Raw genomic sequence first — 11,182 nt, 5'->3', positions numbered from 1 at the left:
CTATCGGAAAGATGTTGTGAAACTTGAAAGGGTTCAGAAAAGATTTACAAGGATGTTGCCAGGGTTGGAGGATCTGAGCTATAGGGAGAGGCTGAACAGGCTGGGGCTGTTTTCCCTGGAGCGTCGGAGGCTGAGGGGTGACCTTATAGAGGTTTACAAAATTATGAGGGGCATGGATTGGATAAATAGACAAAGTCCTTTCCCTGAGGTTGGGGAGTCCAGAACTCGAGGGCATAGATTTAGGGTGAGTGGGGAAAGATATAAAAGAGACCTAAGGGGCAACTTTTCACGCAGAGGGTGGTACATGTATGGAATGAGCTTCCAGAGGAAGTGGTGGAGGCTGGTACAATTGCAACATTTAAGAGACATTTGGATGGGTATATGAATAGGAAAGGTTTGGAGGGATATGAACCGGGTGCTGGCAGGTGAGACTAGATTGGGTTGGGATATCTGGTCGGCATGGACCGAACTGTCTATTTCCATGCTGTACATCTCTATGACTCTATAACAGTAAATGTGATACCACTGTTTAAAAGGGGAAGTAGACAAAAGCTGGGGAATTATAGACCAGTTATCTTAACCTCTGTAGTGGGGAAAATGCTTGAGTCCATTAGCAAGGAACAAATAGCAAGGCATCTCGATAGAAGTTGTCCTGTTGGGCAGACACAGCATGGGTTCATGAAGGGCAGGCCATGCTTAACTAATCTACTGGAATTCTATGAAGACATTACGAGCAAGGTGGACAACTGGGACCCAGTGGATGTGGTGCACCTAGATTTCCAAAAGGCCTTCCAGAATAGGCTGCTGCAGAAGATAAGGATGCATGGTGTTTTGGGTAAAGTATTGCATAGATAGAGGATTGGTTGACTAACAGGAAGCGAAGAGTTGCAATAAATGAGTGCTATTCTGGCCGGTAATCAGTGGTGTGCCTCAGGGATAGATGTTGGGATCGCAATTATTCACAACTGATATAAATGATATAAATGACAGCATGCTCCTGCCCCACTGAACTCATCTCTACCTACCTCGACACTGTCCCCTCCCCCCTAGTCCAGGAACTCCTCACATACGTTCGAGACACCACCCACGCCCTCCACCTCCTCCAAGACTTCTGTTTCCCCGGCCCCCAACGCCTCATCTTCACCATGGATATCCAATCCCTCTACACCTCCATCCACCATGACCAGGGCCTCCAAGCCCTCCGTTTTTTCCTCTCCCGACATCCCCAACAGTACCCTTCCACCGACACTCTCGTTCGTTTGGCCAAGCTGGTCCTCACCCTTAACAATTTCTCCTTCGAATCCTCCCACTTCCTCAAGACCAAAGGGGAAGCCATGAGCACACATATGGGCCCCAGCTATGCCTCTCTCTTTGTTGGCTACGTAGAACAGTCGATCTTCCGTAATTACACCGGCACCACTCCCCACCTCTTCCTCCGCTACATTGATGACTGCATTGGCGCCACCTCGTGCTCCCGCGAGGAGGTTGAGCAATTCATCAACTTCACCAACACATTCCACTCTGACCTTAAATTTACCTGGACCATCTCTGACACCTCCCTCCCCCTCCTGGACCTCTCCATCTCCATCAGTGACGACCGACTTGACACTGACATCTTCTACAAACCCACCAACTCCCACAGCTACCTGGATTACACACCTCTTCCCACCCTACCTCTTGCAAAAATGCCATCCCGTATTCCCAAATCCTCCGCCTCCGCCGTATCTGCTCCCAGGAGGAGCGGTTCCACCATAGAACACACCAGATGGCCTCCTTCTTCAGAGACCGCAATTTCCCTTCCCACGTGGTTAAAGATGCCCTCCAACGCATCTCATCCACATCCCGCACCTCCGCCCCCAGACCCAACCCCTCCAACCGTCACAAGGACAGAACGCCCCTGGTGCTCACCTCCCACCCTACCAACCTTCGCATAAACCAAATCATCCGCCAACATTTCCCCCACCTCCAAACAGACCCCACCACCAGGGATATATTTCCCTCCCCACCACTCTCCGCCTTCCGCAAAGACCGTTCCCTCCGTGACTACCTGGTCAGGTCCACGCCCCCCTACGACCCACCCTCCCATCCTGGCACTTTCCCCTGCCACCGCAGGAACTGTAAAACCTGCGCCCACACCTCCTCCCTCACCTCCATCCAAGGCCCCAAAGGAGCTTTCCACATCCATCAAAGATTTACCTGCACATCCACTAATATCATTTATTGTATCCATTGCTCCCGATGTGGTCTCCTCTACATTGGGGAGACTGGGCACCTCCTCGCAGAGCGCTTTAGGGAACATCGCCAGGACACCCGCACCAATCAACCACACCGCCCCGTGGCCCAACATTTCAACTCCCCCTTCCACTCTGCCGAGGACATGGAGGTCCTGGGCCTCCTTCACTGCCGCTCCCTCACCACCAGACGCCTGGAGGACGAATGCCTCATCTTCCACCTCGGAACACTTCAACCCCAGGGCATCAATGTGGACTTCAACAGTTTCCTCATTTCCCCTTCCCCCACCTCACCCTAGTTCCAACCTTCCAGCTCAGCACTGTCCCCATGACTTGTCCTACCTGCCTTTGTTCTTTTCCACCTATCCACTCCACCCTCCCCGAAACGTCGATTTTACAGCTCCCCGGATGCTGCCTGAACTGCTGTGCTCTTCCAGCACCACTAATCCATAAATGATTTTGAGTCAGGGACCATGTGTAGTGAGTCAAAGTTTGCAGATGAACTAAGATGAGTGGCAGAGCAAAGTGTGCAGAGGACTGTGAAACTTTGCAGATTAACATAGATACATTGACTGAATGGGCAAAGGTTAGGCAGACGGAATACAATGTTAATAAATGTGAGGTCATCCATTTTGGTAGGAGTAACGGTAAAAAGGATTATTAGATTAGATTACTTTACAGTGTGGAAACAGGCCCTTCGGCCCAACAAATCCACACCGACCCAGACCCCTACATTTACCCCTTACCTAACACTCTGGACAATTTAGCATGGCCAATTCACCTAACCTGCACATCTTTGAACTGTGGGAGGAAACCGGAGCACCCGGAGGAAACCCACGCAGACACGGGGAGAATGTGCAAACTCCACACAGTCAGTCGCCTGAGGTGGGAATTGAACCCAGGTCTCTGGCGCTGTGAGGCAGCAGTGCTAACCACTGTGCCACCCATATTACTTGAATGGTAAAATGTTGCCGCATGCTGCTATGCAAAGGAGCCTGGGTGTCCTTGTGCATGAATCACAGAAAGTTGGTCTGCAGGTACAACAAGTAATTAGGAAGGCAAATGGAATTTTGTCCTTCATTGCTAAAGGGATTGAGTTTAGAAGCAGGGAGGTTATGTTGCAGCTGTATAGGGTGCTGGTGAGGCCACACCTGGTGTTTTGATCCCCTTACTTGAGAAAAGATGTACTGGCATTAGAGGGGGTGCAGAGGAGGTTCACTCAGTGGATTCGGAGTTGAGGGGGCTGGCTTATAGGAGAGATTGAGTAGACTGGTTTATATTCATTGGAATTTAGGAGAATGAGGAAATAGAGGAATGAGGGAATAGATAACCAAGTAGTAGAGAGGACGTTTCCACTGGCAGGTGAAACTCAGACAAGAGGACATAGCCTCAAAATTAGGGGAAGCAGATTTCGGACTGAATTGAGAAGGAACGTCTTCACCAAGAGGGTTGTAAATCGACAGAATTCCTTGTGAAATAGTTGATGCTACTTCAGTAAACATTTTTAAAGTGAAGATAGATTTTTTTGTGAACAATAAAGAATTATGGTGAGCGGGCGGGTAAGTGGAGCTGAGGCCACAAAAAGATCAGCCATGACCTTATTGAATAGAGGAGCAGGCTCAAAGGGCCAGGCGGACTACTCCTGCTCCTAGTTCATAGAATGATGAAGTTTGAAAAGACTTTTCAAAATCTTGCCTTTACTTAGATGTATATTCACCCTTATCGATTGTCACTTGGTCTGAATTGAAATTTGGCACATTCTACTTAATGTAGCTAAAACATACTTAAAGCAATCCCATTGATCATTAAATTTTAGCTCCGCCATTCTGATAAATCCCATAGGCAAAAGCAGATCTGTGATGCATAGTTTTTATATATATTCCTAATATTCAAAGTTTGGGAGAAGATTTGTAGCTCGGGTGCTCGTTGTTGTGGTTCTGTTCGCCGAGCTGGGAATTTGTGTTGCAGACGTTTCATCCCCTGGCTAGGTGACATCCTCAGTGCTTGGGAACCTCCTGTGAAGCGCTTCTGTGATCTTTCCTCCGGCATTTGTAGTGGTTTGAATCTGCCGCTTCCGGTTGTCAGTTCCAGCTGTGGATGAGTGCCATGCCATGACAAGCGACATGAATTCGACTGGGACAACACTACTATTATAGGACAAGCCAAACAGAGAACAGCCAGGGAATTCCTCGAGGCATGGCACTCCTCCACAGATTCAATCAATAAGCACATCGACCTGGACCCAATATACCGACCACTGCAGTGGACAGCTGGAACTGACAACCGGAAGCGGCAGATTCAAACCACTACAAATGCCGAAGGAAAGATCACAGAAGCGCTTCACAGGAGGCTCCCAAGCACTGAGGATGTCACCTAGACAGGGGATGAAACGTCTGCAACACAAATTCCCAGCTCGGCGAACAGAACCACAACATATTCCTAACATAACTTATTTTGATTCGAAATTTTCGTGAGTTTTGTAGTAATTAGTTAATCCTCATTAAAGTCAAAAAAAACAAAATATAATCTAACAAGCTAGATTTCAGTCTGGAACCTGACTTCTTGAGTAATAACATCAGCTGGTTTCATAATAGATCTAAAAACACAATAAAGCTCACTTGCAGAAAAAAATCATGAACAAATCATGTCTAGTTGCAGTCAACAGATCATATCCCTGACCATTCAGGCACTTTTGAATTATGGATTTGTTTTTGAAGAAATTACCATAAATGGATCCTGCGTCACTGAAGTCAAATTAAGAACAAAGATGGTGTTAGTTGCTCCCACGTAGAGACGGTTTTGTAACTCATTTACCAAAAAGGTGGTGAAGGTAGTACTGGGGTAGGAGAAACTTTTCATTGATGTCAACTGCTGAAGTTCTGAAATTTGAAAAAAAGAAATACATCAAGAAACTAGAAGAAAATTTATAACAAAAGTTAGTTTTAAAGTTTATTAGAAGACAACAATTAATACTTTAAAAAGGAAATTCAGTCTGAATATTTGTGACATTCTCAACATTGGAGGTTGTAGCTGTGACCAGACCAAGTCCAATTCATATGAACAGCAGTCTAATCGAATACAGATCCTGCTGTCTCTGCTAATATCAGATAACTCATCACTGACCAGTCATCTAACCTGGGATCGTGATGGACAGCTATTATGCCATTAAAGTTGGAAACATTTTATTGTTTTACTGGTATGCACTGCAACACATACCAACATAATCACGTTTTAAAATAATTCATACTGAGATTTGTACTTCCTGCAGCATAACTCAACATAAAATTATGGTTCTCCTCAATTCTTGTGTACTTTGAAGAGGGGGGGGGGGTTAGTTAGCTCAGTTGGTCAAATGGCTAGTGATGCAGTGATACCAACAGAGCAGATCCAATTTCTACACTGGCTGAAGATACAATGAAATCTGCCTTCTCAAACTCGCCCCTTGCTTGAGGTGTGGTAACTCTTGGGTTAAGCTCATCACCATTTATTTCTTTCTAATGGGAGAGCAGATCTCTGGGATGTACAGCTATTTTACTTACTTTTGAGATTAAGTGCAGCAAGCTAATTCCTGAGAATCCTGCTTTTTTATCTCTACCAACTCGTAAATTTGTATTGCTTCAGAACTGGAAATACTCTTATGTTCCTTCCAGATTATTGTGTGTGCTACAACAGACTGACAAAGGGCCCTAGCCATCATCATGCTTGACCCAGAGGCCAGGAGGTGCTCTGCTCAGGTCAACTGAGTGTTACTGAAAAGACCTACTGCCGTCTTGCACTCATCAAACCAACACAAGAATGTCAAAATTTAATTTATCACAACATTTATACTACAAAAATAGGTGCTGATTTGTTAGCAAGTCAACTGTTCAGGAGAAAACGATGAAGAGCTGTACCAACATGTCAGTTGACAGGAGGAGTAGGCTATTTGTCCCCTCCAGACCTCTTTGTCATTTAATACGGTCATTACTAGTTTGACTGTAATCTCAGCTTTATAATCACATCTATGGCTTTTCACTTCTCATATACCAAGAATCTATCCACTCTTGCCTTTGAATATTTCTAAGACTCTGTTTCCACCATCTTTTCAGCAGAGCTCCAAACATTTATGACCCTCTGATAAAAATAAAACTTCATATTATATCTGTCTTAAATGGGGATCTCCTTACTTTTAAACAATGAGTCCTAGTTCTAGATTCTCCAACAATAGGAAGGATCCTCCTCACATCCACCCTGGCAAGCCCCCTCAGATCTTATATGCATAAATCAAATCTTCTCTTACTCTTCTTAACTCTAGCAGATACAAACCTGGCATATACAGCCTTTGTCATAAGACAATCCACCTGTTCCAGGTATTAGTGTTTTGAAGTTTGTCTGAATTTGTTGCCTTTCATGCACCTACACATTTCTTCAAAATAAGATGATCTATGTTGTACTAGCAAGGGTGTTAGCTAGCTCAGTTGGCTGGCTGATTCGTAATACAGAGCGATATCAACAGTGTGAGTTCAATTCCTGCACTGGTGGAGGTTACCATGAAGTACTCTCCTTTTCAACTTCACTCTCAGAGGTGTAGTGACCCTCAAGTTAAAAACCACCAGTAACATTCCTGTCTCTCTGACGAGCAGTTCAATGGTCTGGAAAATCTTTACAGTACTGTGCATAGCATCCCAGATGTAGTCTCACCAGTGCCCTGTATATGAAACATGAACTCCTACCTTCGTGTTCAATTCCCCTTGCAATAAACAATAACACTTTATTCGCTTTCCATAAGACATAGGAGATGAAAGTAGGCCATTCAGCCCATTGAGTCTGCTCCGCCATTCAATCATGGCTGACAAGTTTCTCATCCCCATTCTCCTGCTTTCTCCCTGTAATCTTTGATCCCCTTAATACTCAAGAACCTGTCAATCTGAGTCTTAAATATACCCAATGATCTGGCCTCCACAGTCTTCTGTGGCAGTAAATTCCATGGATTCACCATTCTCTGGTTGAAGAAGTTACTCCTTATCTCCATTCTAAAAGATCTTCCTTTTACTCGAAGGCTATGCCCTTGGGTCCTAGTCTCTCCTACCAATGGAAACGTCTTCCCAACATCTGAATGTCTAGGCCATTCAGTACTGTATATGTTTCAATTAGATCCCTCCTCATCCTTCTAATCTCCATCAAGTATAAACCCAAAGTCCTCACACATTCCTCATATGTTAAGCTTTTCATTCCTGGGACCATTCTCGTAAACCTCCTCTAAACATGCTCCAGGGCCAGTACATCCGTCCTGAGATATGGGGGCCCAAAACTGCACACAATACTCCAAATGTGGTCTGACCACAGCTTTATAGAGCCTCAGATTTACATCCCTGCTTTTATATTCAAGTCCTGTCAAAATAAATGTCATCATTGTGGGCGGCACGGTGGCACAGTGGTTAGCACTGCTGCCTCACAGCGTCAGAGACCCGGGTTCAATTCCTGCCTCTGGCGACTGTGTGGAGTTGGCACATTCTCCCCGTGTCTACATGGGTTTCCTCCGGGTGCTCTGGTTTCCTCCCACAGTCCAAAAATGTGCAGGTTAGGTGAATTGGCCATGCTAAGTTGTCCATAGTATTAGGTTTAGGGGAGTGGGTCTGGGTGGGTGGCGGGTTGGTGTGGACTTGTTGGGCCGAAGGGCCTGTTTCCACACTGTAAGTAATCAAATTGTATCTGCTTTCCTAACAACTGACTCAACCTGAAAGTTTACCTTAAGAGAATCCTAGATTAGGTCTCTTTGCACTTCAGACTTCTGAATTTTCTTCCCATTTAGAAAATAGTCCATGCCTCTATTCTTCCTACCAAAGTGCATGACCTCACACTTTCCAAAACTGTACTCCATCTGCTACTTCTTTGCCCGCTCTCCTCACCAGTCCAAATCCTTCTGCAGCATCCCCGCCTCCTTAATGCTACCTGTCCCTATACCTATCTTTGTATCATTTGCGAATTTAGGTAGAATGCCCTGACTTCCTTCATTTAGATCATTAATGTATAAAGTGAAAAGATGTGGCTCCAACACTGAGCATTGCAAAACACCACTTGCCACTGGTTCCCGTCTTGAGTAGGACCCTTTTATCCCCACTTTTCGCTTCCTGCCAGACAGCTAAGCTTCTATCGATATTAGCCCTTCGCCTCAGATACCATAGTCCCTCATCTTACTCAGTAGCCACCTATGTGGCACCTTGTCAAAGGCCTTCTTGAAATCCAACATCCATTGGCTCTCCTTGTCTAACCTGCTCGTTACTTCCTCTAAGAATTCTAGCAGATTTGTCAGGCATGAACTCCCCTTGATGAAACCATGCTGACTTTGCCCTATTTTACCATACACTTCCAAATATTCAGAAATCTCATCCTTTATAATGGATTTCTTCCTAAATAGTGGTGTCACTTTAGCGATTTTCAGTGCTGACCAAACTGTCCATCCACGCTAACCCTCATTTCCCTGCACATGGCCCATATCCTGTCCTATCCATGTCTTGGCCCAAATGTCTTTTAAATGTTGTTAATGTACCTGCCTCAACCACTTCTGCTGGCAGCTCATTCCACATGCATACCACCCTCTGTGTAAAAAGATTGCCCCTTTAGTCTTTACCTTAAACTGATGCCCTCTAGTCCTCGATACTGCAATCCTGAGAAAAAGTTGTAAACTTTGAACAGTTGTTCACAGAAATTGTTTTCCTTTGTATGAATGTGTTGCCCCTTGCAAATGTTAATGAAACATGTTATGAGCTCTCTACTGATTATCTTAAATTGGTTGAAATCAGCACTAAAATTGATGCACTTTGTTGCTCAGTTGTATGGTAAGCAGAATGACGATTCAGACTAATGACAGCACCCTGTTTGGCACTGACATACCCAACAAGTGGCATTGTTCACAATAGGCTACCAGCTACATCAACCATACATCAAAGTGGTGGGCTGATTAAATCCTTCATTTGTTTGAACCCAAAATCAACATCTTGTTAAATAGGACTCCATGTTTGAGCAATATTTGTGGAACAATCCCATCATAACCAATTCAAGATAATCAGTTGAGCTCGTAAGATGCCTCATGTTGGAAGTGACATATTCATACAAAGTAACTTGTTCCCTGCAAACAAACGGAATATATGCAAATCTTATAATTGTTTTTGAACTACCTGGAGCCTGAAGGAGATTATAAATCCCCCATTGCTTTCTCCAGAGGAATGCATTACGCAAATCAGAGTTGGACTAACCAACCTTGTGCCCATTGGAAATTTTGTATTCTTGCATTTTGTCTTACACTCATTAGGACAAAAGACTCATGTCTCTCTTTTCAGCAATATCCCGTTTCCGTATAACAAAGCAACAATGCGATCAACTTCTGGCTGAGTTTGAGTCTCAAAGTGGTTTGGATTTCTGTGCATGTCTTTTGTGATTGTTTCATAAGTCTTGCTGTTCTCAGAATAGCTGAAATGTTTGTCAGAAAGTATGAAAAATAGCAATGAAGCATTTTGGGAGAAGGAAATGTCAGCCATTATATGAATGTGTTATGAATTTGGAGGCATCAGAAAGTACACAAACTTCCATCAAGCATCACCTGCCCTAAATGTGACAAGAGTCTGCAGATCATGCATTGGACTTATTAAACATTTCAAAACACACTGAATTGGAGTGAAATCATGTCATCCATAATGCTGAGAAACTGCCAAAGAATAAGAAGATATTATTAAATTTTAATCTCTATGTTGTAAATCCAGCCAACAGAGAGATCCATTGAATTTAAACTAAAGCACAATGATACTAGTGCCAAAAATGGACTGTACTGAATTGCACAGGAATGGGAACTCTGATCACATAGAAATGATAGCACAAAAACAACGAATTTTGCTAAACTGGTCTATGCCTGATTCTACATTTAACAAATGCATCCTTCCATCCTATTTCCATTTTCTTGTGTCAACTTATCCTTTCATTCCATTTTTCCATGTTAGCTAATTTTCCCTTAAATGGATCTATGTTGTTTGCCTCAACTACACCTCAGGGTAGCAAGTTCTGCACGATCAATGCGACTTACAGAGTCATAGAGATGTACAGCATTGAAACAGACCCTTCAGTCCAAATCGTCCATGTCGACCAGATATCCCAACCCAATCTAGTCCCACCTGCCAGCACCCGGCCCATATCCCTCCAAACCCTTCATATTCATATACCCATCCAAATGCCTTTTAAATGTTGCAATTGTATCAGCCTCCACCACTTCCTCTGGCAGCTCATTCCATACACATACTATCCTATGTGTAAAAAAGTTGCACCCTGGGTCTCTTTTATATCTTTCCCCTGTCACCATAAACCTACGCCCTCTAGTTCTGGACTCCCCGACCCCAGGGAAAAGACTTTGTCTATTTACCCTATCCATGCCTCTCGTAATTTTATCAACCTCTATAAGGTCACCCCTCAGCCTCCGACACTCCACGGAAAACAGCCCCAGCCTGTTCAGCCTCTCCCTATAGCTCAAATCCTCCAACCCTGGCAACATCCTTGGAAATCTTTTCTGAATCCTTTCAAGTTTCACAACATCTTTCTGATAGGAAGGAGACCAGAATTGCATGTAATATTCCACCAGTGGCCTAACCAATGTCCTGTACAGCCGCAACATGACCTCCCAACTCCTGTACTCAATATTCAGACCCCAATAAAGGAAAGCATACCAAACGCCGCCTTCACTATCCTATCTACCTGCGACTCCACTTTCAAGGAGCTATGAACCTGCACCCCAAGGTCTCTTTGTTCAGCAACACCCTGAGGCCCTTACCATTAAGTGTATAAGATCTGCTAAGATTTGCTTTCCCAAAATGCAGCTCCTCGCATTTATCTGAATTAAGCTCCATCTGCCACTTCTCAGCCCATTGGCCCATCTGGCCCACATCCTGTTGTAATCTGAGGTAACCCTCTTCGCTGTCCACTACACC

At 44.4% G+C, this 11,182-nt stretch overlaps 1 protein-coding gene across 1 annotated transcript in view; it reads right to left on the bottom strand.

The window, feature by feature from the left end:
* Window positions 1–11,182, bottom strand: part of sema4f (sema domain, immunoglobulin domain (Ig), transmembrane domain (TM) and short cytoplasmic domain, (semaphorin) 4F) — a 240,280-nt gene that overhangs the window by 155,333 nt on the left and 73,765 nt on the right. The window contains exon 2 of the mRNA XM_043691726.1: window positions 4,956–5,110. Within this exon, the coding sequence (XP_043547661.1) occupies window positions 4,956–5,110 (155 nt within the window). The remainder of the gene's footprint in view (window positions 1–4,955; window positions 5,111–11,182) is intronic.

The sequence above is a fragment of the Chiloscyllium plagiosum genome, chromosome 1, assembly GCF_004010195.1.
Source record: "Chiloscyllium plagiosum isolate BGI_BamShark_2017 chromosome 1, ASM401019v2, whole genome shotgun sequence".
Classification (NCBI taxonomy): Eukaryota; Metazoa; Chordata; class Chondrichthyes; order Orectolobiformes; family Hemiscylliidae; genus Chiloscyllium; species Chiloscyllium plagiosum.
This window is presented reverse-complemented; position numbering and strand designations above follow the sequence as displayed.